We start from the raw sequence: 27,356 nt of genomic DNA on the forward strand, positions 1-27,356 counted from the left end.
ACGCACGTATACACGGACGGGATGCAGTCACCTCCCTTAAAAAAAAAACACCCAAAAGCAATCCAACGGCACGTGAAGCGGCGGGATGGAACTCACCATGCATCGTCAGAATTCCACAGAGCGAGCGAGCGAGCGACTGCGAGGCTGGACAACAGGAAGAGGGGATGCAGGGAGAGAGAGAGAGAGATAGAGGGGGGAGGAGGAGAAGAAGAACCCCCGTGAGGCAGGGATGGATGCTTTTATGTTTGTTCGTCTCCCCCCCTTCTTGTTGCTCGACTTCCTCCTCCGTTGCCTTTCCTGATCCAGTTGAGAGCTACGACGACTCCCTCCAGTCCCGCGTCTACATGCCCCACTTCCCCCGGCTTGGGTTCGGGGTGGGGGTGGGGTGGGGTGGGGGGGTGTGGACGACGGCGGTTTTCGTTTCCCTTTTGTCCTCCCGTCCGGCTCAACCTCTCCCTTTCTCTGTCAGTGATTGACTGCACCTCCCCATCGCTGTCTCCTCGTGCGGGGAGGAGCCTGGCTGTGGTGTGCATGCAGGAGGAAAGGGGGAGGGGGGAGGTGGCGGGGGGGGGAAGGGAGGGAGGGAGGGTGTGTTCTATCACATGGATATGTGTGTGGTGCAGGCCAGCTCATAGACATATGTACATTGAACCGCTCTTTGCGCATTGGAATGCACATCTGCGCCATATTGGATGTGGTCGAGTGACGATTGGCTTATTTATTTGCATTACGGGGGATGCGTTCGAGACCCATCGACCTGATAGAGGCACCGTAGACCAGTGGTGTCCAAAATAAAAAAAATTGCGGTCCCCGCCCCCTTTTTTTTGTTTTGTTTTTGCGGCCCGTGACATATACTAAAAATAACATTTGACATCGCTCACATTGGTATTTAAATTTAAAGGGTAATGAAAAAGTGTGGAGACTGCCACTACGACACGAAGACGAAAATACACCAATAAATTTATAGCTAAAATAGTGTCAGAATTTCTGTGGTAATACCGTTTCAGAAACAAAATGGTTCCCTCCACTTTCTGCTTATTCTCACGGTCAGTCACTCCCTGTCGAAGTTTGCTGTAAAAGTGACACGTAAACCAAACATTGTATTTATAAACACGGAAATGTTCTAACAAATGCTTAGTCGCTTAATGCTAACATAGAATGTGAAACTAGACATTAGCACAGATGTTGCGGTAATTAGCATTCTTCAAACTGCTAGTTTAACAACAAAAACAGATCTTACAGCAATACTAAAAAAAAAAAATAGTTTAATTGATACAGTAATTTATTGAAGCACACTCTTTAAACGCTTTAAGTGCGCTTGAACACAAGAAAAGTTTGCTAGCATAAAATGTATAGAAAATACTTTTTGTAATGAAGTATGTGTGTTATACACATTAGTCTACTCGTACAGGTTTTTTTTTTTGGCTATGGGTGAAATTTCATGATGGATTTGACCTCCGCGCACTTGAAACATTTATTTACTTTTTTACTGTTCTCCTACAGGGAGCGAAACGGCAAAATTCACAACAGCTCTATAATCCTTGAAAATGTCCAAGGACGTACAACACTTGTTTGCTTTTCTGTGACTCTTCCAGTGTTTCTGTATCTCTATGGCAACCGTTCATAAGTTCACCTGCCACATGCAATATGGCTAAGCTACTGATTGAGCTTGTCTATGTATGTACGTCTATAGGCCAGCATAGCCCTGCCCCCCTTCGCACCCTCTTCCCACCCTGCTCTTGTGGCTCCACTGGTGCTCTTTGTCCTGTCAGCTGTGGTGCAAGTTGCATTGCCGTCGTCCCCCCCAGTCAGCTGTTGCTGTTCATATTCAGTGGGACGCAATTATCTAGGGCGAATGATTAAGCAGTTAAAAAAAAAAAATGGAGGGGGGGGGGGGGGGGGGGGTCAGGGGGGGGGGGGGGTTACTTCTAGGAGCACCACTAATGAACGAAGTGCAGCTGGTGAGAGCTCCCAACCCCGCTATTCACTCCCTGCACGTCTGTGCAGAATGATGTCATCGAACATGACATCATTCGCACCATTCTTCTGCGGACAAACAGTATCAACACGCACGCCAACACAAAGTAACCGACCAAAGGGGTGAGGAGGAGTAAAAAATAAAATAAAATAAAAAAACACCCAGTAGGTTATCATGACTTATTGATTGTGCCCCCACTATGTTGCACATTTTTACACGTTTGTTTTTAAGGCCTATTATTTTGTGTAGCATTCAGTGTAGTACCAGTTTGCGCCCACAAACATGCCAGGCAGCGCTGAGCTCTACCAGATGACGTGTTGGCATTTTAATAGTTATCATTTCTCACAGAGCAGAAAATATGTTTTTGTATGTGTTGCTGCTCCATTTGTGTTTAAGTGGCAGTTGTTTGAAGGTTTAAAATAACATCTATAACAAATTTTAGTTAGTCCACTTGTTTTGAATGATATGTTAGCATTAAGCTAGCTGACGTTGTTTATGGGATAAAGTCTTACCGTCTTGTGCTGTTTTTTCCTCACAAGTTTTTTTTTGGGGCTGAGTGTTTGTACAAAAATAATAACTTTTGTAAATTGGTCGGCGAGTAAAAGCATTTTCAAGTGACTGCTGCATTGTTGCTTCAGACTATTGAAAGAAAAAAAACCTCTGTGTTACTTTTTGTGTACAAAAATCAGAGGATATTCCCTTTTCGCCACTTGTTATCCGAAAATGTTAACTTTTACAAACACATAATCTTAAAATTATGTTTTTTTTTGCACTTTACTTTTTGTGTACAAAATTTGTAAGACATTGTTTTGGCTGCATATTTACCCAAAACATGCTAACACATTTTGAATAGGTGTGAAACAATATGAGGCTATTTCAAATGTATTGGTTATCAGTTTTTAGTTTTTGTAGCTCTGTTGTCAAAATGTGTCCTCTGAGCTCCAGCTAGCAAGTAGCGTAGGCAGCCGGATGCGGCGGTTGCTGTAAAGAAACACGGATAAATTAAATTACAGGAAGTGTTTTTTCCAGCAGGGGAAAAAAAAGCTGAAGAAATGTCAACCTTGAAAAGCTCTTTGCTGCTTTATCTCAACTCCGCAAACACACTAACTTGTTGTGTAGCAACAGGGCCAAATAGTATTTAAGAATACAGATTGAATTGAATTAAATTAACATGCAACAGTCATTCGTACTCTTTGGCTTGCAGATGCAGTGTGAATTCATTTGGATGATTATTTTTTCCAATCAAAATTAACATTTGCAATGAAACCCGATAAGCGCAGGCTTTGGATAAAGCTGTGGGATTGTTTGCATGATTAGTTGAATTCCTCTAAAGCGGAGGTAAGCAAAGGTTTGTGCTGTGGAGTCACTTTTTTTTTTTTTTTTTTAAACAGACAAATGGGCCAGGTCATTTGTAGATGAGGATAAAAATAGAAATTTGAATGATGTATTAATATATGGGGGGAAAAATTTCTCGAATATTAGTGATTATTTATGATTAATTAAGCTTTTTTTTTTTAAACTAAGCAGTAAATGGCATCAAGTGGATGCAGGTTAATTGAACCTTGTGCCATCTTGTGGATGACCATTTCATTGTTTTGCGTAACAAAGATTACTGTTGTAGATGAATATCAATTAAGTGAAAGTGGGTCAAATCCCTTTACAGTGGTCGGCAATTTGTGACATTCTTAACTTTCAAAATGTTTTTGGGTTTAGATCTTCCTCTCGGAAACTGCGAATCTGGGTTTAAAAGGAGGTTTAAAAAGACACGGGGCCCCAGAAGGGGAAGGATGAAAGATAAGAGCGCCGTTTGAAGGCTTCATAAATGCTCAATCACGACAACAGCCCCGTCGCTCTTTGAAGGCTGTCATGCCGATACTGAATCTCATCGCATTTTAATGATGATGATGAAAGGCTGTGTTCCGATTTTGCTGTGACACAACACAGTACCCACTATATGTAGAGTTCACCATTTTGAAAAGTTGTTAGAATTCTTAGTGAGTATAGATTAGCCTCTCTCTTTTACGTATATTTGGGCCGGAACAATATTTGGCAGAATTTTTTTTTTTTTGATAACTGATTAATCGGACGATTAAGTTAAAAAACAGTTCTGGGGTCTTAACGCTTACAACAATAACGATACGAATTACAGGCTTAACATTTGTACATTTTTGGCAATACTCTAACCCTTAGTATTTGTTTAATTTTCTGAGACAGAAAAAATGGTGTCTTTCTTTTATGTTATAATGTAAAATTCAGCCAATTTTATTTTTTTTGGGGGGGGGGGGCCTGATTTTGCCATTTTCTAAAGAACAAATGTCAACTAATTATATAGGCTGGTAAAATAAACAGTCGGGACTTATGATATCTTGGCTTCAATGTATCTTGGCAATGCATCTTGAAAAGTAGGGAACAATTGATGGATGCATTTCATTGGTATCGGAAAAAAACTAACAAAACACTCATCTTAAAACAATACAATGCAATTTGTTCAATACGTATTATGGAAAGCTAACATTGACCTGAGCAGTGTCCGGAATCTATTTTTCATTTGACTGATGAGTAAACTAGAATAACAAAAAAAAAAATCATCTAAAATGGCTGGCAGTGAATGTTAAGACCAAGAAGAAGAGGCAGGTAAGGTCCCCAACAAGTCGTGATATTTGTCGTTCCAAGAGCTGAGCGATTATAGGCCTTTTACTGTGACAGCTATGCTAATTTCTGCTAGCCTGTCTATGATGTTTCATATTATATGTTAGCATTAAGGTACTTTAAAAATGGTAAACGTATGATCTATTGCAGATATTCACCCGTGGTCGGCGGGTCTGCAGTGTATCCCCCCCGTTTAACGTTGTGACGAGTGGTCGAAATATGTCGTGGCTGTGCCGTGGTGTGCGGTTGAGGATGGGGCGGTCCACAGCATTGACGAGGCTCTCGGTATTCCCATCACGCTCGCGGCTCATCCATTACAGCTCGTTAACCCAACAAGCAAATGAAAGAGTGGAGTGGAAGAAGAAGCTCAAAGAAGCTCCCGGCGGGCTCCCGACATCAACGCGGACGGACGGATGAGCGCACACGGCGCCAATGTCCGTTTTGTACTTGTGGCATCTGAAATGAAATCTTGACCAAAACTGTGGAGCGGTAACCACTGTGATGATTAGCAAAACTCAGCTTCGTTGACTAAATTGTCGTTAATGTTTTGAAATTGTGGTAGCGTTGCTGATGTCTCTGGATTGTTTTGATGTTTACGAAAACGAATTTTCTGATACATGTTTGCATGTTCGATTATCCTACCGATTATTCCATCGATTACTCGGGTAATCTCCGTCACATTTCTCACAATAATCACGCAACTTTCCACTCGCACTCAATCACTGCTTGGCGATGTGTTGATCGGTGTCAGAAGCTGAGACAAGTTTAACTGAGAAAAGTTTAACATTTAAAAAAACGGGCAAAATTGTTATCGCTAAAATGGTCATCTGTACCGTAACGCCACAAATAACATGACATAGCCAACTACTTAGATTTTTTTTTGTTGTGAACTATCCTTTTCCATCGTACAAAGTAAATCCGACTTTTAGGTCTCGATTAAGCATAGACCACCGAGAATTTTATTTTCTTGCTGATTTACAATTATTTCCACATGAATGAAAATGTCTCGCAATTAGCCCAGCAGTGTTAAAAAAGACGACCAGATGGTGCGCAGCAGATGACAGAAAATAGAAGAGAAACCTTTTCAGACGTTTTCAAGTCTGGACACACTTGACAGCGCAGTGTCTTAATAGAATGGCACAGTCAGCCACTATCTGCTGCAAATGTATTAGCGGACACGAGCTATCCGTGGATGGCAGCTTACAACGTTGTTTACGGAAACAGCGGGAATAAAAAAAAAAAAAAAAATTTCAACAAATAAAGAGGAGCGTGTCCTTGGCAACGTGATGTGCTTAGAAACACTCAAAAACGGCTCACAGCAAGACGGAAAGAATTTCAATTTCCTTTCAGAAACTGACTATGGCCTTTGTAAAAAAAAAAAAAAAAACATAAAATTATTAGCATACTAAACTTAAAGCATCTTCGGCGTTTAGAAAAAAGGTACGCCAGGCTCAGTCTTTGATGTTTCAAATGATGCATGTTAGCTTCACTCAACATTCTAAATTGTGTTAATCAAAGCATTAATTGAAGCCTTTATTGCCTTTTATGGTGTCAAAACATGTTTACGAACGTGCGCGAGCGTCACTGAAGACTAAATTGTCGGACATTTTCACAATATTTTTATTTTTTTTACGAAAGACACATTTTCTCTCAATGTTTACATAAAAATGTACATTAGCTTTGTTGAAGACTAACTTGCTTCCAATGTTTTCAAAAAACATTGAATTTACAAATAATACATTAATTATAGAGTATGTTGTTGTTTTTATGAAAACGTACATGTATTTAATTTACAAAACTGTCTGATGAAAATTGTCAACAAAAAACATACGTTAGGTTACATCAACATCAAGTCAACATTAAATAAGGTAGTAAGTACTTCTAATGTGTGACAAAAACATGCATTCATTGAAGTAAAGATGTTTAAGAAAGATGCACATTAGTTTTGTTGAAGACTAAATTGCCTTTGATTTTTCTGAAAAACACAAACATTAGGTGCTCGGTTTATGACCAACATTAATTGAAGTTTTTCTCTGACAACGTGTATTTAATTCAATTCTAAAATGTACATTAGGTTACGTCAGCTTCAAGTCAACATTAAATCATACATTCTCTATCAAGTATCCTTCTAAAGTGCCCACAATAACACCAAAATCCAGATGTGCATGGGAAGGGTTAATAGGGAGCGGCGGGGAGGTTTGATCCTGCGTATTGCGGTCACAGCACCCGGGGTATGTTTACACAATTTAATAACTCCAAATGTCATCACTTTATTGGATATACGGACAGATGTGGCGCCCCACCAAAAGCCGAGCGACCCCAGCGTGCCGCTCACACACACACACACACACACGCGCGCTCTGACAGCGCCACCTGTTGACACGACTCCAGTCCTTGCTCGTCCTGTGAATAGAAGCTGGGTTGTGCAACTGTTTTGGAAATTTACAAAAACGTGGATAAAAAGGGACACTGAAGACAAAATAGGTTTTGCACATTATGCTCATTGATACTTAATTAAAAAAAAAAAGTAAAACAATTTGTATTAAAAAAATTGCTTTAAAAAGTTTGAGGCAAACTTCAAATTGTCATTTTCTATTTTTTAAATGTTAGTGAATAATCTAAATGAAAATGTACACGAACGTTTGTTTTAATGAAGACTCAAAAATGGTCAGATTTTATGAAGAAGTTGTATAATTTCTAGAATAAAATTTGATATTTTTGAGAAAAATTTACATTTTCAAGAAATGAATCTGAGTTTGATTGACACTTGTAGCGTACAACTTGTGTTTCATTGTTACTCAAAATATTGCATGCACACTTAAGCAATATTTTCTGACAGTGTTTAACACAGGATTTCCAATTCATCATTTCCTTTGGGGTGTGTGTGTGTGTGTGTGTGTGTGTGTGTGTGTGTGTGTGTGTGTGTGTGTGTGTGTGTGTGTGTGTGTGTGTGTGTCTGTGTTGTGCTAAATATAGAAGTGTCCAGTGACTGTCCAGCCTCTGATTATCATGGCTGAATATTTCATTTTGGGAGTCCAGCTGCTTTTAATCTGCAGCTCGCTCCTTCTAGTCGTCCTCGGGGGGGCCGCTGGAAAAAACACGCCCTCGGCCAATACGATACACAGTTTCGTAAGGGAGGGAGCGGGGGGGTTATGAATAAGTATTACATGTGCAATTTAACAGCTCCCTGTACGTATTGTATTTTTTTTTCCCGGGTATGAAATTTTCTCCCTCTCTCCTCCCACGTTTCATCATCTACCGTAGACCCCCCCCCCCCCCCTCCATCCCGACCACCACGATCGGCCCCCCGTGGGGGGGATGCCGACTCCTCTCGCAGTGCGCCGCACTCACATTCTGTAACCATCCCATTTCGCAGCATGGGAGAAAGCCTCCCCGGGGAATTTCATCATCTGGCTTCCTACAGGAGGTCGCAGTGCCGTACATAGTATGAAAGTAGTAAAATTTTAAAATTTTGCACTGATTTATTTTTGTTTTTTGTAAAGTAAAATGTACATAACGCTCACAAGTCTAACATTCTTTATGATCTATATTTATATATTTTTTTCGTTTAAATATTTTCTACAAATTATTTAAAATTATTAATATTTTTCAATTATAATATTTCTGAAAACGTAATGCATTTTTAAAATTTAGTTTTCTTTTGAGTAACCCTAAACCTAATCTTAACCCCATTTTGTAGAAATAACTTTTTTTTTTAAAGATACATTGTGCAGTTTAAAAACATAATATACATTTTTTTTCTACATCATGCATGCTCCACCAATGCCCAGATGAGTACGCAGAGCCCTGACTGTTTTACTCTGACTGCACCTGTCAGCTTTTATCTTCCCTTTATAGTAGAGTGTGAGGACCCTGCACATTCCCCAGTTTCTTTGGGGAGGGGCGGAGTTTTTCTTGCCTCATTTGAAGTGATGTCTTCGCTTGTCAACTGTGGCTGTAGCTTTAAGATCGTGCACGTACTCGTACCATGAACGAGCCTAACACAGATGCTGCAGTTAACGCTTTGGGCAAGGGGTGGCAGTCGCGAGTTAAAACAGTGACGAACTGCACAAAGATCCTTTAAAGAAAAGTAGTCCTATATATTGTTAACTTGACGCCACAGATGGGCTAATGGAAATTAGCATAAATGTTACAATAATTATAGCCTTCAAAGATCTGCTGCTTTACACACAGTGCACAACTCTATTGTCTGCCTTTCCTACACACAAAAATCCATTTAAAAAACACAAAACAACCCCAATTATTTATTTTTTACCAAAGCAGAAACAAAAGTGGAAAAAAAATACAGTAAAATAATCCTTTTTCATTTAATTGTATACAAATGAGCCCCACATTTTGTGAGGGAAACTAACCTCTGCTACAAATGGCAAAAAGGCGTCAAAACACTACATTTTGTCTGAATGAAATTCCTCAACTCACTTCAGCATAGTTCCTTGGCACAAAGATGCCACATGATGTCTCCAAAGCACTACTTTTGTCTGAATGTTCCTCAATTGACTTGCTGATTTATTTTTGCTTTTTCAAACCCTCAAAAATGCTAAGCAGCAGTTCCAGCACTAGGCACCATGCGGCCTTGAAACAAAAATTCTTTACTGTTGTCATAAAAACACAACAAGAACCATGAACTCATGCGGTAGCATCCAACAACACTGCAGCTCTCTCACCTCGCTTTGTCACACTTTGACTCACCTGTCATTGTCCACGTTCCTGAAGCCTGGCAAAATGTGCCTGAAGCTGGAGTTGCGGTCCAGCTTGGGTTGACTTTTGGTACGCTTGATAGAGCCCTTCAGCCGCCGACTCAGGAAGCCCTGCAGGGGGCCAAAAAAAGAACAAGAAAACTTGTGGTACGTTTCCCTGTTCTCACATTTGAACCCAAAACAGCTTCTTTAAAGCCGACAACAGGCGTCCTCTGTTTATTCAAACAAACATGACAGTCACTTTTAAAGCCACGCACTCCCCTTCAACATCAGCACACACCATTTTCCCGCCTTTTATGAGCCCCGTTTCTTCATGGACAAGGTCGGGACAAGGTTAAAGGCATGACCTGAATTTAAAGTGGCGCGACGCTAGCAACCATCTCCGTTATTCAAAGATCACATGTTGTGGTTCCCCGCTAATGACATCATGGTCTCGCTGTGACTGGTTACTATTCAAACACAGTAATCAGGCGCTAATACGCCGGATGCACGCCTTCCGTTCTGTTTTTTTTTTTTTTTGCTCTTCTTTGTCTGAATGCGTTTACTTTCACCCTGGCGAACATCTGCAATCGCGCTCCCCAAGCGCCCCGCCGTCGCCATGGCAACTGTCAGCTGGCATTTGGAGCAAGAAGAAGACGAAGAAAAAAGACAAACTGGCAGGATGGTGCCAGCGTTTGGCGAGACACGAGGCTGCTTTGATTTGGCGAGAGAAGCGGCGGGTTGAATAAGGAGTGCTAATTAAATGTAGCACGTTTATGTAACCATGCGCAACTGATGACTATTTTTGTCCTGGAGAAGCTCAAAACGCCGAGCTCTAAATATTTCGATTTGTTTCCTCCTGCTTTAAATACGAAACGTAAGGAAAAGCGTAAGCCACTACTTTTTTCACTTGCATTCGACCCTGCGGCTAATACAAAGGTGCGGCTTATCCATCAGATCACAAGGGGGGCGCACTATAAAGGAAGCGCAAGAGCGTCAGGCAGAGCAAAACAAAACAAACCAAGTGAGCCCAAATACAGTAGGAGAGAGAACGAGAGCGAGACAATTTGCACCCTCATTATGGAAAAGAAAGCAGCGGGAACCCGGTGCCGTAACAGTCGGGTGCGGCTTATATGTGTAGCAAATTCCCCAAATTTAGCTAGTGCGGCTTATAGTCAGGTGCGCTTTATAGTCCAGAAATTACTGTATCTGTCATTAGCAATGCTAAGCTATACGATACGCTAAAGCCTGTGTTTCTGTTTGTTACCAGCATTATCAATAACCACTGAAATGACAATGAATTATAGCCAAAATGAGCAAGAAAGCTGTCTTTAGCGATGCTAAGCTAAATGCTAAAAAGTGAAAGAGGTCATTTTTTAGCCTGCGTTTTTGTTTGATCTCACGAACATGAATTGCAGCCAAGATTAGCAAGTTAGCTGAGGTTAGCTGCCTTTAGCAATGCATAAGCAACATAGGTTTTTTTTTTCACCTGTATTTCTATTTATTGTTTCCATCAATAATGATAACAATGATATTTAATTAGGGCTGCAACTAACGATTATTTTAGTAATTGATTAATCTGTCGATTATTTTGCCACTTCAATTTTCATCCGTATATTTCAAAACAAGACATTATTTCAAATTGACAGTGCATAAAATGCTTTGACAAAGGTTAATTATGATTCAGTTGCTCGTTTGGTGTGTAACGTCATGCGTGTGAAGTGCAAAGCATGCGTTGCTACGTCACGTGTGCTAAAGTAACACGTGCTAGAAAGTTTCTTAGCGTACAAACTGTACTCGTGCAAAACGCAAAAACATTGTCATCAAATCATTTATCTCATTTGGCGCTTAGCATCACCTGCTACACTGCTAAGGTCTTCACACTCGACCGCTGAGTCTTGCTCGGTCTCGCCGCGGTCTTGTTTTGTCTTCGCTCGCCCTCCTGCCGCCATGTTTACCATTTCTATTCTTCTGTGATGTCCTTGCATTCTGATGTTATTTTACACGGCGGTCGAACGACGTAGCGCCGTCACAGTTGGCCGCCCATTAAGGCACCTGTGTAATTACCCGCCAGAGACGTATAGGTCGCCCCGCCGGGCTTTGAGAGATAATTAGAGAGCAACTTTATGACAGGCACACCAACGCAGCAGGCCTTTTGTTTGCCGCAACAGGAACCTGTCGCCAGGAAACAACTCAAGTACGCTTAAAATAAATTTGCAAAACCATCATTTCCCCCCCCCCCCCCATAGACGAACGATCCTTAGTTATTTGCATATTTTTGGCACGCTTACTGTGACAATGCCACAAGGTGGCGCCAAAGCCCTCGCTAAAAAAATAAGCAGTAATCAGTGTCAAAGAAGTATTGTTGAAATGACACACCCACCAAGAAAAAGCCGACATTATGTTTAATCGTCGCTTACTAAAAACAAACACCAACATTGCGACACTGGTTGCCTCCAATGTCCCGTCGCCAACACACGATGCTATGAAACACAAGCTGAGGCGGCCCGGTTTGTTGACAAGAAACACGCGCATGACTAACTAGCAAATTACAGCAATTATAATTAGTGTAGCAGTGAGCTGTATTTTTAGTCATTTGTTTTTATTTCTTTCGATGATGGTCTGTATGTCTTTATGTGAAACGGGTTAATGTAGCAAAAACATTGGGGTTTGATTAAGTGACCATGACTCAGCATACATACACCTTAAAATAAACAAAACCATAGTTGTAATCGTTTTGGATTTTTTCAATATAAAAAAACAAAACAAAAATAAGTATCTTCCAAGTGTGGACAATGATGATGACCACGGCTGAGTCGGCCTGTCGGTACTCTCTCAGTGGAGCCTCTTCTCTAACTTTCAATCAGTCCCCGTATGGATGACTGACACCTACATTAACCCCACTCGCACCCGGGGGGGTTGACGGTACTGCAAAGTGCATTTAATTTGCCTTCGTCAAAAGGCAGAAACGACAGGACAAAAATATATGCCGAGGGGAAGTAACAAAGAGAAGCATGCTGATAAAATATGGGGACAGAAATAGAAATGAATTGCCCAGGTAAGAAAAAATTAAAGTAGAATGAATGGACCCTAAAGATATATTTTTTTTTTAAACTGCAAAATCATTCAATAAAACCATAGAGAACATGTTTATGCATATACCGATAAACTAAAGATGTGTGTAGTGCTGGTAAAATAAGGCAAGTAGACAAATGCTATATGAGTCATATGTTGCCCCCTGCTGGCTTGGAGTAGCACATCTCCTGCAAATTTGTCAATGCTACAATTACAAATGACTAAATAAAAAAAGTCATAAATCAGAGCCAGTATGTCAAAAAAAAATTTGGGGGGGGAAATCTATAAATTCCAATAAAGTCTATTGTTTTGTTTAGTTTTTTTAGTTTTAAACATATATATTTAAATATATGAAATGTTTTATATGTATATTAAAAAAAAAAATATATGTATATTTAAAATAAAATAATCACAATTTTGCCCCCCCCCCCCCGCCCCCCAGAAAAAAGCCCATACAATTTTAGCTACTTTATCATTTGAAAACAATATTTTGTCTTTTTTGAATACTTTTCAGGCAAATTTGAGATCGTTGTTGGACACAAATCAGCAATTAATACCCTCGCATTTATGAATTGTCCGTGATTTATTTATTTTTTAATCTATATTAGGGAAGTAGAACTTTGAAGACAGTGGAGGAGTTTGAGTGCCGCTTCCTTTCCGAGCGTCGTCTCTACCAAAAAAGGTGACGGAAAAACATTTTGACAGATTTAGCTCAGGAGCACTTTAGATGTTGCCGCCGACTCTTCCGCGAGGAGAGAGAGCACCGAGGGGGTCTTTTTTTTTTCTTTTTTTTTTTCTGTTAGCTGAAAGCAGGAATGTGCACCAAAGGCATCCCACTGTTCCGACCAGCTACAGTATAGAACTCTCGCATAACATTTCAAAGGTTTTCCAAAGTGAATACGAGGAGGCGTATAATTAACATAGAGAAGACAGCAATACAGTCTCAGCATGCTCGCATCATTCTTGAAAAAGTCGACGGAAAATCTTAGACGGGCACAGGCGAAAAAAACACAAAAAAAAAACGCTTTGCCCATCTGTTTAGTACACCTGCATCCAATTGGAGATTAAATAACAAAAATCTCGGAAAGAAGGTAAATCTAAAATTTTTGCACATTTGTTTCTAGATTTTTATACTTCAAATCAGTCAATTTGACACAGTATTGCTACTGTATACACTCTCCAGTGTTCACACTTCACCTCTGCTGTGCCTCCTGGCTCGTTTCTTATTTATGTAAATACCCGCTGCTAATTGCTAATTAGCTTCAAATTGATGACTCATCACCGAATTTTCCGCTCAATTAGCCGCCTATTTGTCTAAGGAATTAAACGCGGCGCTCGGCATATTGCATCAGAATAAAAATGATAAACACTATGTCTGCATGTGTGTGTGTGTGTGTGTGTGAGTGCGAGTGTGAGCGTTGTACATTGACCGGCATGTGCTCGCTTGAACCGGCTTTGATGTCACGCAGCGAGAAATGAAAGCAAAATCTGCGGAGGACTTGCGCGGACACGCTCAAACCCAAACCCTCGGCGGTGAACATCAAAAAATTGCGTTTCCGCTTCATCAAAGCCAGTCCGGGCTCACATCGCGTCCATCTGGATGCCAGACTGAGACTCTATTTGACGGAGGCAGAGGTGGAAAAAGTACTCACATGCTGCACTTCAGTAGAAGTCAGAGTTGGAATAGTTTTGAACTTTGCATTACAGTTTAGGGATATTGCCGATATTGGGCATTTTGACGAGTATCGGTATCAGCCTTTTTAATAAAATCCGATAAAAGGTAAACCTAAAACAATTTTAATCTCAGGGAACTATTTATTTACATTTTCTGTTAATTTTATAAGAGATGCTGCTAACCCTGGGAACCTTCTGAACCTTTTGTTTTTATTCGATATTAAAACAAAATTTTTGGAAAGTTTAAGATTTCAGGTATTTTTAATTTTGGGGAAAAAAATATTTACTGTAGAAAACTATAGAGAGCTATGGTATTTACTTGTTCAAGTTTCCATTTAACTTTTTAAGACGTACTGATAACTCCCTGAACATTTTGTTAGAAATTTAAAAGGATGTCAATTGTCTAATAAAACAAAACAAAAAATGTGTACATTTTGAAGAGTCTGGAAAATTGTTCAACAAACATACTTTAAGACATTACAACTAAGTGAAGATTGGCATTTGTATTTTAAAATTTGACGTCAATATTTGTTTCCACCTTTTTACTGAAAATGAATATCGGCTCCAAATATCTGTTATCGGCCCTTAAACAAACATATCGGTCCATCTTTATTATAGTTCGTTTTTATTTTGTTTTGTAAATTAAGTTTTAAATTGCTCTTAGACCAGGTTTGTTAGCTTTTACTACTTTTTTTTTTAATCTTTTTTTTTTTAAAGTTTAGTTTTTTATTAGTTTTAATACTAGTTTTAGATTTGTAAATAGCATTAGTTGAGTGCACAATAAAAAAAAAAAAGAAAAAGAAAAAGAAAAGGAGGGGGGGTGTTCACAAAAGTATTAAGCACGAAATGGTCCTAACTAAATTTCAGTCGCTTGCATCTGCGATCTTTCAACGTATTCACCATTTAATTATTCTTGCAGCGGACAACAAGAAATTCTCCTAAATGCCGGTAACTCTACTCAAGTATTAGTACTTTGTTGCTTCCCACCCCAGGACGGCAAAAAACAAAAAGAACCAAAAGACAGACTCACAGTACTCACGGTGACTCTGAACGGCGTAGCGGCGGCAGAAGCCGACGTGGCCTCCATGGCGGGTGTGGTCTTGTCCGTCGGGCTGCCGGGCATGCTGCGTCGGCGCCCGGACCTCTCTGGAGGAGACTCTGCAAAAAAAAAAAAAAAACAGCAGCAAATAAATAAATAAATAAATACAAAAATCGCAGAAAACGGTTTACTTTGAATTTCGAGAACAGTTCGAAAAATCGACAACGTGACCATAACACAAGGCCAGAAATAGGCTACTACTTTAAACTGTTGACAATCCTAAAAAATAACACATTGCACCACCTATGGATGAACATCATAAAAATAGAAGTTTAAAAGTGAAATGAATTTTATGTACAAAACGTTAGCATAAAATGATCATTTAGTTTAGGCAGCTGCAATTTGTATGTAATTGAATCAATATTTAAGTGCAGCGTTAATGTTCAATCTGTGTCTTACGATAATATTAAATGTACTCTTTAGGAATAAATACTACGCTAACTATGCTATTGTATTTTAATGGTAGTCATTAAGGCAGTAAAGTATTTTTATGAGGTGGTACTACTGATATAGGCAATTTTTTTTGGGGGGGGGGTGGGGCGGGGGGGGGCTCAACTACTCACGGGCGTTTACTGTATACCAATGTGCATGTTTTGTGTTTTTTTTGACACGCACGCTTTTCAAGATTTCCATACTCGTCAGCGCCACCCTGTCTGTCAGCCTGCACCGAATTAGCCGTCTGCTGTTTAACGGGCCTGCTGACGGAATAAGCGGCGGGGCGTAACTTGGCCCGGCAGACGGTGGAATCGCAGCTTCTGGCTGCGCAGCTTGCTGCCTTCCGTCGCAAAAAAACGCCCACCTCGCCGCCCGGCGTCAACGTAAACATGAGACGGAACAGATTTTCATCTCCCAACACACCAGTCGGATCTCTTTTTTTTTTTTTCTCCCCCGTGAGGACCATCTGGATCCGGGAGCATTTGCTACCGTGAAAAAGTTGTTGTTGTTGTTGTTTTTTTTACTTTAATTGAAACAACATGCACACAAGCGTCAAAGACATTTAAAAAGGAGGGCAACGCAACACGAATACTGTAACTAATTCTGAAACTTTGGTAACATGCTCCATCCACTGTATGTAATGACCAAATGACAAATCCTTCTAAATTGAGCTCATCTGTCAAGTATTGAGGTACATATTGTAATCATAATCAATTATCAGTCATAAAATCACTTAGACAATGTTGTATTTGATTGCCTCGATGATCCCAAAATGGCTTCTTTGAACCAAAATGGCAGACATTTCTGTTTCTTTCACAGCATAGCTTTGTGAGGCTTTTTTTTGTGTGGGTCTAATCATTATAGAAATACTCACAAAATTTCTTGTTACTTAGTAAATCTGACTTTGGGGGCTGACTATCTCGTTAGCAGGGTTTTATGTTTCATTTCATTTCATCCAACTTTGCCTCCATGCTCTGCTTTTTTATTTATTTTTTATTTTTATTTTTTTTAAACGCAATGACAAAAACTCAAACGCTTTATAATTAGCTTTTTTTCATCTGTTTAGAATACAAGATGCATATTTTGTTGCAATCAGACAAAATCTCTAGGATAAGTTTGTCTTTTAAGGACCCCTAGGAATATTAATATCTATCCTGAACAACAGCATGTTCAAACCAAAATGGCTGACTACCTGTGCCTTTTCACAACTGGTGTGTAGAAACATTTTTGCGGGTCTACTCATGATACACATGCCTGACAAATTTCTTGTTAAGTGAAAACTAACTTTGGGGGCTGTTTTTTGTATTTTTATTTTTTAAAAATTTTGTTAGTAGGTTTTTGTGTTTAAGTCCGTATCCCACAAATGGGCGAACCAAACCAAACCAAACCAGTGACAGACAATTTTAAAGAAACACATCCCAATATATCATTTTTCTTTTAAATTGCATGATATTATTGACAATTTTCTATTCTTCTCATTTTTAGTTCTGTTATCTGAACTCGCACATCCCTAAATCTTGAAAACAAAAAATGACCACATTTATTGGATATTAGCAAGTACAGCTGATGTCTCATTTCATACTGCTGCAATGCTTGCGCTTGCTTTCCAATGTTATCAGCTGACGGACAAGATGATGGCATCCTCCTTTCCCGCTGCTTCCTTCCCTCCATTAACATTCACTAATATAGGTCACGCTGCACATTTCCTGTGTGCGGAACGCTGCACCGACCGAGCGCCGGCTAAAACCTCGGGGGCGAGGCCGACACGGGACATTCCCCATTTGAAAACGACCGTAGACGGAAAAAGGCTGATGGCTATGAACGAGCCCCCCCACGAAAACAAAAACCAAAAAAAACAAGCCATGCAGGCAACTCAAACTTTGTTAGTTGACAGGAAGTTGTTAGCATGACATTGACAACGTGTTTTTGCTTGAAATAATGAGCCGTGTCATTGTTTTTTTTCTTCCTCACCCGCGGAGATACTAGATGGAGCCGAAATTGTGCTGAATAAACTGCCGCAGGAGATAAAGCTGTTGTGAGCAAGTTTAATGGTATTTAACAGTTGGGGGGGGGGGGGGGGGGTAACCAAATACAAATACTTCATTACTGTACTAAAGTAGTTTTATCTGTACTTTACGAGTTTTAATTTTTTAAACAAAAATAAAATCAATATCCGTACTTTCTACTGCTTTGCTTGATTGCTCAAAGAAGATCAAGTGGCAGAGGTTTCCAACTAATAATCTTCCGTCACAGTCTTTGTTCTCACAGAGCAGAGCATAAACACCTGCTGTGTATATGCTACGTGTATGTATTGCTGCTCCATACTCCTTGTTTGAAGGTTATGCTAATTTCCTAGGTTAGCATTAAGCTAGTGGACAACATGCAGGTTCAGTTGAAGATTTTGGTGTTTAAATATATATATATATGTATGTATATATATATATATATATATATATATATATGTATATATATATATATATATATATATATATATATATATATATATGTATACATATATATATATATATGTATACATATATATATATATATATATATATATATATATATATATATATATATATATGTATATATATATGTTTAATTCTCTTTAGTTTTTTGTGTCAGTTTTCCTGTAAACTTAAACTGCACTTTAAAATGTTACCAGGATTTCAGAATATTTTGTGAAATTATTTCACAGTAAAATGCTGTAATTTCACAGTTACAACTCGTAATTTTATGACATGGCAGATGTGAAACTAAAGTATATTATTGTAATATAAAATTACTATGAAAGTAATGCAACGAGTAGTCACTAATTTAATGACAATTTTTAGTTTACTGAAACTGATGTTGTAAAATAGTTTTCCAAGTGAGTGCGAGCAGACACAAATAAATACATTTAAAAAGGTATGTTTAAAAGAATTTCAATGTGTCTCAAGTGTGTGGGAGAGAGAAAAAAACGCATTATTATCATTATTTTTTTTACATGGTCTCTCCTATTGCAGATTTTGACCTATCGCTGGCAGGTCTGAAACATAATCCCGTAGTGCCAAAACCAAGTCAATCTATTCCTGCCAGTGATTTCTCGTGACAATCTCGTCTTTTAACGGCCCGAGGCAAATATTTGTGTCTTTTGTAGATAACCTCCTCGCTGTTTGCCGCTTTTAACTGACAACAGCTCCCGCATTTCACAGGAAAAAAAAACAAAAGGAGAACGCTGACAAAAATCGTAAAGTCACAGAAAAATGAAGGCAAAGATGTTGAAGCCGAAACGGCGTCGTGGGACGGCTGCAGTGGATATGGATACCGGTAATGCAAAATAAGAGAGGTGTGAAAATAAGAAAGAACAGGGATTCTGAGTGCGGCTTCTTCGCAATGACAAGAAGCTGACACCCCTCAGGGCTGAAAAATATAAAAATATCCTCCAAACAGAATGAGAAGTCTTGTGTTATGACAGGAACACAGACACAAACACTTTGAAGTTGTCTTCCTTCGATCTTAAAATAGAACTTAAAATTTAGAACTCTACAGTGACTAAGCTTGTCTCTTTATTTCTTGGATTAAAAAAAATAATAATCTTGGTGTAAGTGATCCCACAGATTCAGCACACAATCATTAGGTAACCACAAAAAAAAAGGTTTCAATTTTATTTTGCTTTATTAAGCTGCAAGATCGCTTATGTGGACTTCCTCAATGAAAACAACAAATGTAGCCAATAACGAATCGGTTTCAATTCGGGTGGTCTGACGAAGACCCCTTTTTATTGTGTATCCTCACCCTAACCCAGTGGTGGGCAAACTCGGTCCTCGGGGGCCGGACGGAGTCCTGAAGGTTTTGGATGTTTCTCTGCTCCAATGCATTAGCATGTCTGATAACGATCCTGATCTTTAGTATCAGGTGTGTTGGTAGGTGGAAACATCTAAAACCTGCAGGACTCCGGACCTTGAGGACCAAAATTGGTGAACCCCTGAAGCTATACCCTTACCATACACCCTAGATTTAACTCTTATCATACCCTTATTCCTCCCTTGCCCTTCATTTTAGTTTTATAATTCAGAGGTTGAGAAGTGTGAGTTGACAAAAAAGAGCAAAACAAAAAAACATAGGCCTACTTTCAGATCTGTCTGCCTGACAGAAAGACTGGAGAAACTGTCAAAAATTCGGCCGCGTTGTTTAGATCCTCTGCGGGCCAACGAGATGTTCAGTTGGAAAAATAAAATAAAATAATCACACAGAGCTGTCAGCAAGATTCTTTGCACCCCCCCCCCCCCCGACCCCCCACCTCCTTTCACTCCCGCCCACCTTTCAGGTGCGAGACGACCCGCCTCGACGGGCTTGCGCGCCGTCTCTTGAATTTAAATGCTTTTGCGTTAATGTCAATCACGGAACAACGCAATGCAAGGCAATTTGGCCTCCTCCAAAGAGCTTGTCTCATTAGCGACTCATCGCTTGAATGGTGATCCGTGTAATAGAGGTCGCAAGACACATAGCGCAAATTTCAGGCACAGTTTTGCCCAGCTTTATGGCTCACAGGGGGAAAAAGAAAACACGTGCGCAAGAGAGGAAACAACAGGATTTCTTTGTGCGCGCAACGACACAGCGCTGGACTTTTGACCCCAGAGATGTAGCATTTACTCAAGACAATATGCTGATAAAAGAGGTGCACAGATTCAAACCACGTCAAAGAAGTCACACTTGAAAAACACAACAAACTCAAGACGATTTACTACCTCCATTGGTTCACTGACTCACTAGTAACGCCGCAGACTTGCATAATTCTGCTCAAGTGAGTGGACACGCAAGAGACACCGCAGATTCTGTTGTTTAGGTTCACTTATTGAAGGTGGCGGACTAACTGGGAACACTTTAGAATCAAATGATTCAGGCTATTGATTCGAGTTGGTGGACTCGGATGATTTTGTCCAAAGATTTCAGTTAGCGCTCACTTAGACGACTCGTTATATGCTCTGTCGCTGATTCGAGTTAGTAGACTCGCTGTAAAAACACAGACTGAAGATAATTTGGTTATATCGGTTTACTGAATCGAGTTAGCGGACACACTGGAAACACTACGGATGCAGAAGATTCGGGAATAATCGGTTCACTGACTCAAGTTATCAGATTCATTGGACACACAATGGACTTAAATGATTCCCTTATTGAGTCACTGGCTCAAGGTAGCGGACTCGCTCACCGGAAACAGTATTAGTCGTCAAGACACGATTCACTTGTATCAGTTGATTGACTCGAATTTTGGGATTCGACGAACTTGCTGGAGGAAGAAATTATGTTGGGCAGAAGAAGTTCATGTTTATGCAAACTCAATCGTGAGTCAGCAGCAACTGTGCACTCTGTCCCTTCAAAACAGAGCTGTCTCGCTCTTTTGTGTAATCTTGAATCCATATTTATGGATTACAGGCAGGATTAGCCTGCACCTGCTGCTGTTATTGCAGTCTTATGGTGATGCTAAGAAAAAGCACTAAGTCATCTGGATCCGTCCCCGTCATTTGCCCAAGGCTTGAAGGCTGAGACAGCAGAGGAAAAATGGTAGCTCGATGTTCCGGATGATTCGGTTGCCGCTGACTCGAGTCGGCGGACTCCAGAATGATTCGGTTGTATCGTTTTTATTTATTTGGCTCAGCGGACTCACTGGAAAAAAACTGGACTCTGATGATTTGTTTGTATCAGTTGACTGACTCGAGTTAGCAGAGTCAGATGATTCAGGTAACGGTTTACTGAGTCAAGGGAGTGGAATCATCAGAATCACAGATCCTGGAAGATTCGGTTGTATTGGTGGACTCATTTAAGTCAGTGGTCTAAGATCTTTTAGGTGAAATCGTTCTTAGCAGACTCAGATAACTCTATTGTATCAGTTGACTGGCCCAGTTAAGGGATTCTGATGATTTTGTTGTATCAGTTCATTGTTAGTGATTCGTTGACTCAGTTGACTCAAATATGGGACCCCCCCCAAAAAAATAACAAGGTCACTCAACCTGAGGGATTGTGTTTGAGTTACAAGCGTCTGGTGCCGATGAAAACAGACAAAAGACCCAAGAAGAGTTTTTTTTTTAAGCAAGCTGGAGACATAGCCTACATTTGGTTCTATGCTGAGATGAAACAGGTTCGAATAAGCACAGCTAAAGGCGATCTTGTCTGGTTTCTCTTCCTCGACGACGTAATGTTCTCCCCTGCCTGGGAATCCGCCCATGCTTCTTGAACAAAACAAGTTTGACTAAAACAAAAAGATACTTGGCTCGAAATGTTGGACTTCTTTGGGGAATTTGAAAAAGCCTGCAAGAGCTTTTGCTTTACATTTGAACATTGAGATGAGGAAATTCTGGGGTAAAATAACACAACGTTCCAAGTTATATGAAGAGAGAATACAGTTATATGCTTGTGAGTATCGTTGTAGCTGCGGGACGATTTAATACAATGATACAACTTGCTATTTAGATTTCAATATTGGTTGTAAGTTGACCTTAATAAGAAATTCCATAATTCGATGGAGTGTAGGTAGTACAAATACTCTACTTTTAAGACACCAGTGGTAATTTTTGAAGCTCGCTAATTTTACGTGTTTGAACAAATCTTTCCAAGTCAAACATTCCTGAGATAATTTTGCTTAAATTAAGTGACAGATACCTGATTGGATGACTTTTTGTTCTCGTTTTTTCAGGGCCCAGTTTTTCCAGCGCACACGGTGTCATGTGCTATGCAAAGATCACCAAAGTGGCGAGAGAAAGGGGAAACAGAAGCGACTGATAGCAGACTTTCCATCCGCGCACGCACAAAAACAATAACACATGAGCTCACGTGGACGCAGAGCGGAGGACAACGAGCATGTCAAGAGGTGCCTGTGAGACCAAACTCAAGATTAAGGCTCCGGCGGCGGTCCGAGATCAAGGCAAAATGTGTTTTTTTTTTTGGAAGTGCGCTTTTCTGCCGTTTAACGCAACTCTTTCATCTTTCACAGCGCCAACAAACACTTAGCAACAGCCTTGAGTTCTGTACTTTTTGAAGTTGTCAAGTGTGTACTTTTTCATTTAAATCGAGCTCAGGTGGCACCGGTGATGGTAAAGTGCTACTTCATTTGAACGAGACTTGAGAACGGCTTTGACTGATACAACCTCACAAGGTTGAAAATTCACATCAGTACTTTTCACACAGATAACAACAACACAGCAAAAAAAAAATCGACTTTTGGAAGGCAGCGTGAAAGGCGCCGTCATGGGTCGACCTCAACCTCAATTTTGCTTCTTACCTTTCACACAGAACAATAAACCAGGAAAAACCAGCTTCGATAGCCAATGTGAAAGAGCCTATTGACTCCAAGCACTCAAAAACACACCATAGCCCCCCCCCCCCCCCCCCCCCCGCTCCCTGAACAGGCAGCTTGACCCCCGAGCTATCATCTGTCAAGTGTTGCCACGGCGACCGCAAGGTAGCGGCAGCGCGCGAATGCCGACGCCAAACTGTCATGAGCTGCAGTGGAGCCGGAAATGAATGCTTGTTGATTTCGCTCAACATAACATCATCAACATCAGCTTAGCGAATGCTATTTTGGCATTTATTGGAGGGACGCAAACGTGGGCTGCGGCACCTTTATGGGCGTGTTACTAACGAGTGGTTAAAAAAAAATTACATGGGGTCCTCGATTTGGTACGGACATAGCTTTTCTTAGCACACTGTACATACAGTAGTATAGCTATCATGCTGTAGCTTTTTTTTTTTTTTTTTTCTAAGAGCTCAGTATTGTTCATTCGGAAATGTCATCATCATTGCTCTTTTTTTTTCTTTCTTTTTTTAATATATATATTTTTTTTTCTTTTTTTTTGTGTGTGTGTGTGGGTGAGTATGTGTATGTGCGTGCGTGCGTGCGTGCGTGTATTTGTTAGCCCACCAGAAAACCTATTAGAAAAAATCTCATACCGTTCACCTAAACCGAACACCAGGAGACCCGAGGGGACCAAAGAAAACCAAGAAAGGTGAAATCCAGCACCGACCAGACACCCCCCACCAGAACTCCTCCCCAGCCCAAGAAACATCCAGACCCCAACAAATCCAAAAAACATAAAATCAGGGAGGCCTCAAGAGACCAAAGGAGAGACCGAGAAAAGGAAGGAAGCTATCATGCTGTAGCTAATAGCTACAGTATGCATTACAGTATGAAAACTATACAGTAGCTAAATGCTAATAGCTACACTATATAGTACTGTATGATAACTATACAAAGCTATGAGCTAGCCTACCCCGCTTACTAATAATTATAGTCAGCCTGTTCAAGTACTCTTGTTGAAATACATTTAAATATACTAGCCTGTATTTCGTTAGCCCAAAAGCATAATTGCCCGAGTTAACTTAAGTACTGACAATAAAGTGATTGTATTCTATTGTTTTAGACTTAAAGGGCTAGAAGTGTTTTTCATACCAATATTTACTGCATTAGCTTAAGTGATGGACTATGGCACGGTCGGCCATAGGGACACATTTTGGTACTATGTAACTGTGACAGAAAGTACCACAGGTTTACTTCGTGTACAAACACAGTGCAGCTCAGCCTCTGGCTACAGATGCCCCGGCTAGCTTTCAGTGGAGGAACGTGAACCACAGAGCATCAACGAGGACAGCAAGTGAGTCAAAGAAGTAACATATTTCCCATCCATCACCGTGTTTGACAGATTTGTTTGATGCTGTCGGCTACACAAATTATTTGTGACTAACGCGTTGCATCTTGTGCCAGCCTTAAAGCGACCAGCTTCTGACATTCAAAAGTGTTTTCAGTCATTATCATGAGCTATTTAGCATTTTTTTGTTTGCCAGATCACAATGTTATCACTGCTATCGGAACATGTCGTTTTAGCTCGCTCTTAAACAACAACATGCAATTTCACGTGATGTTTTTTTCTTCTCCTTAGGATAAGCACATGGGTAAAGTTTTTGTTGTGAAAAGTTATCAAAATGGGTCTTGTATGTAATTGGCAGAAAACTTTCTTTTTATTACTTTGGTACTTTTTTAGAACCTCAAGTACAAGCGTTAAATCAAAACTTTCGCTACAGTCTTGCGAGTACTTTTTCCACTTGTGTCCCAGACTGACAACAGTTGAGAACAGCGTTTATTACCCATGCTTGCAGCCGGACGGCTTCGACTGCGAGAGCGACTGCGCTGACGCTGCAGTCGGGACTTGCCCAGGAATCTGTAGTAGTACGACCGTCTCCCGGATCCCTTCCTGGTAATCCCGGCCATCTTTTTGCTGCTACTCTGGAGTCTTAGCTACAAACTCAAGTCCTCTTCAGTGTGAGTAAAAAAAAAAAAAAAGTTCTCATAGGAAAGTGCTCCTGCACTGAAACTCCTCCATTGTCCAAACATTCCACAGGGTAGAATGAGGAGATTGCAGCTTCTCGTGTCCTGCCTGTCCCTGCAGCTCCACCTTTAAAACACTCCCACTCACCCCCACTACTTCCCAAAAAAAAAAAGAAAAAAAAAAGAAAAAAAAAGTGTTCCCACAACGAGATCCCAGAGGTCCGGAATACTGCGTGTGTGAGCGTGTATCCTGGCGGGCATTTTCTCTTCCCAGTGTGGTCGACTGAAGGGATTTTTATAAAAAAATAAAAAAAAGCCAGTGTTCCTTGTTTGATACAACACAGAAAGATCCCATTGTAATGCAATGAAAGTTCATGCAAAACCACTCGCACCAAAAGAGGAAGAGGGTATGCGACTGACAACAAACGCAAATAAGCACAGATAAAGACTTCAAAAGGAACAAGCAGCAGATATTAGAGAACAACGTACTTTTTACGGATGTGAAGCGTAAATGTTACGAGAAAAAAAACGGCCACGGGTGTTTTGTTCACTGCCGCTTTTCAGTCATTCGGGTCATGCCTTCTCAACAAAGCTTCAATGGAAGGCATACAGGAGAGGAACAAGTCTGTTTGCCTTTGAAAGGAAAGAAAAGGAAAGCACCTCCCCGCCCAGGAGAGCAGCTAACAGCTAACCGTCGTGATCTGGGTTTGAGCCCCCTTTACGCTGCTTGTTAGAAAACTCAGCAGTTGTCCGTCTTTTTGCCAGGTTGCTGTGCAGGTAACATTGAAGTCGAACTTCTCGCACTGACAAACCAAACTGGGGTTTTCCGTTTGTTGTCCTGTGTGTTTGGCACCTTGACAAAATTGGAAGGTCCAAGTAAGTCTGCCGGCATCAGAAGATCCTGCAAATTTTCTGGCTTCCGAGGTTTTACTGGAAACATTTCACACAGGCCATCGAAGCCCGATGCGAGATTGGAGAGGTTGACGTCAACCCGCAAATCTTTCGGCTTTGTCAGCAGCATCAACAGCTCCTTTCGAAATGGCCATCGAAGGAGGCTTCTACCCAATTTGCGGCCCTTTGTGTCAGGCACTGATAAATGGTTGAAGTCAATCCGTGAATTTGCCAAGGGAGCATCAGAAGCCCCTTTCACATGACCCAGATCAGACTTGCTGTCCTGTGAGGACGGTACCGAGACTGTGAAGTAGACACAAGACATTGTCGCCAACAACATAAATGATTCTCGGAAGTAAGGCCACAGATGGGGCATATTTTGCTTCTACGGATATACCTATAATGTACCTGAAAAATGTCGCTACTTGCCACTACTGTTTTTCTCTCCCTTAAGACTAGCCAGGTTTCCATCCAATTGTTTAGAATTTTTTAAGCGAATTTACTGAAAATGCGCAAAACGGACATGCAACTTATTCCCGTTTTGATTTGTTCTTCTTTTGCGAATATTGAGAGGGTACTCCGCCGCAGTAGGTGGCGGCATACACCATAGAGATGTGATCCACCAGTAATTTAAAAAAGAAGAAGAAAAACAGTGCAATGACATCGTATGAGTCTGCTTTTGTAATTCTTGATCAACCGTAGCATTTCTTTGCTGTTGTCCACCTAAAATTGCATTAATATTCGCTTCTTTAATTAATTCCAAAAATATTTCTTTTTTAGCGTCCCCCCCAAACATACCTTTGCTTTGTGACTACAAATGTTTATCTGTTCTTGTCAGCATTTATTCGCAAAACCTGTTTCCACAGCAAAAATGAGCATTTTCCTTTTTTCGATACGCTTCAAAATCTACCCCCTCCAAGCGTAAAAACTTTTTGCCGAATTTTGGGCACTTTTTTGAATTTCTAGCGTTTCCATTCAGTTTTATTTTTGCATTTCTTGAAAATTCAAATAAAAATGGGGGGATGGAAACCTCACTACTATCAACAGTTACAGAAGTAACAGTCAATAAGACGTCTGCAAGTTTTAGGCCACAATGTACTAAAAATGTGAGTTATCCAAAAGTGCGCCTTTTTAGGAAAAAATAATTAGCCTGTTTATTTTAAAGGCGCCTTTGGGAAATCAAAATCCCCCAAAGCATCAATGGAGAGGATAAGAAAACGAGACGAGAGAATAATTCTTGTTTCTCTTTTACACTAAGTACTGTAAACAGTATACAAAGCTCTTCAATCTTCCTTGAAAATAGAGTGTCGGTGGATGTGGTGTGCTGTCGTCTCGGTAATTCTATACCAAACCCAGGCCCGCCCTCTATTTGAGAAGGACTAGCGTAGTCGCAGCCTCCTGCATATGATCTGCACAATAACTGCCACGTGTATTAAGTGCTGCCACCGTATGTTCAAATACTTTTATATTTATATTTACAGCTGCTTGCTTTTTTTCAACATTCTGGGCTTCACTTCCACGAGTAGAAGCCGCACACCTACTCGCAACCCCCTCAAT

The 27,356-nt window shown here is 40.4% G+C and overlaps 1 protein-coding gene across 14 annotated transcripts in view; it reads right to left on the minus strand.

Annotated features, from left to right (window-relative positions):
• The window catches only part of dab2ipb (DAB2 interacting protein b), a 77,316-nt gene that overhangs the window by 25,880 nt on the left and 24,080 nt on the right, over positions 1-27,356 (minus strand). For 7 of the 14 annotated variants that reach the window (XM_086096285.1, XM_086096283.1, XM_086096284.1 and 4 more), the window contains 2 exons: positions 15,104-15,231; positions 9,338-9,456 (listed from right to left, as the gene is read on the minus strand). In XM_086096285.1, coding sequence (XP_085952411.1) covers positions 9,338-9,456; positions 15,104-15,231 — 247 coding nt within the window. Of the gene's footprint in view, positions 1-96; positions 483-9,337; positions 9,457-15,103; positions 15,232-24,727; positions 24,927-27,356 lie in introns of those variants that run through there. The other 7 variants (XM_086096282.1, XM_086096290.1, XM_086096293.1 and 4 more) reach the window with 4 other exon arrangements.

This window comes from Leptonotus elevatus, chromosome 15 (assembly GCF_054856555.1).
Source record: "Leptonotus elevatus isolate MCC_2025b chromosome 15, RoL_Lele_1.0, whole genome shotgun sequence".
Taxonomy (NCBI): domain Eukaryota; kingdom Metazoa; phylum Chordata; class Actinopteri; order Syngnathiformes; family Syngnathidae; genus Leptonotus; species Leptonotus elevatus.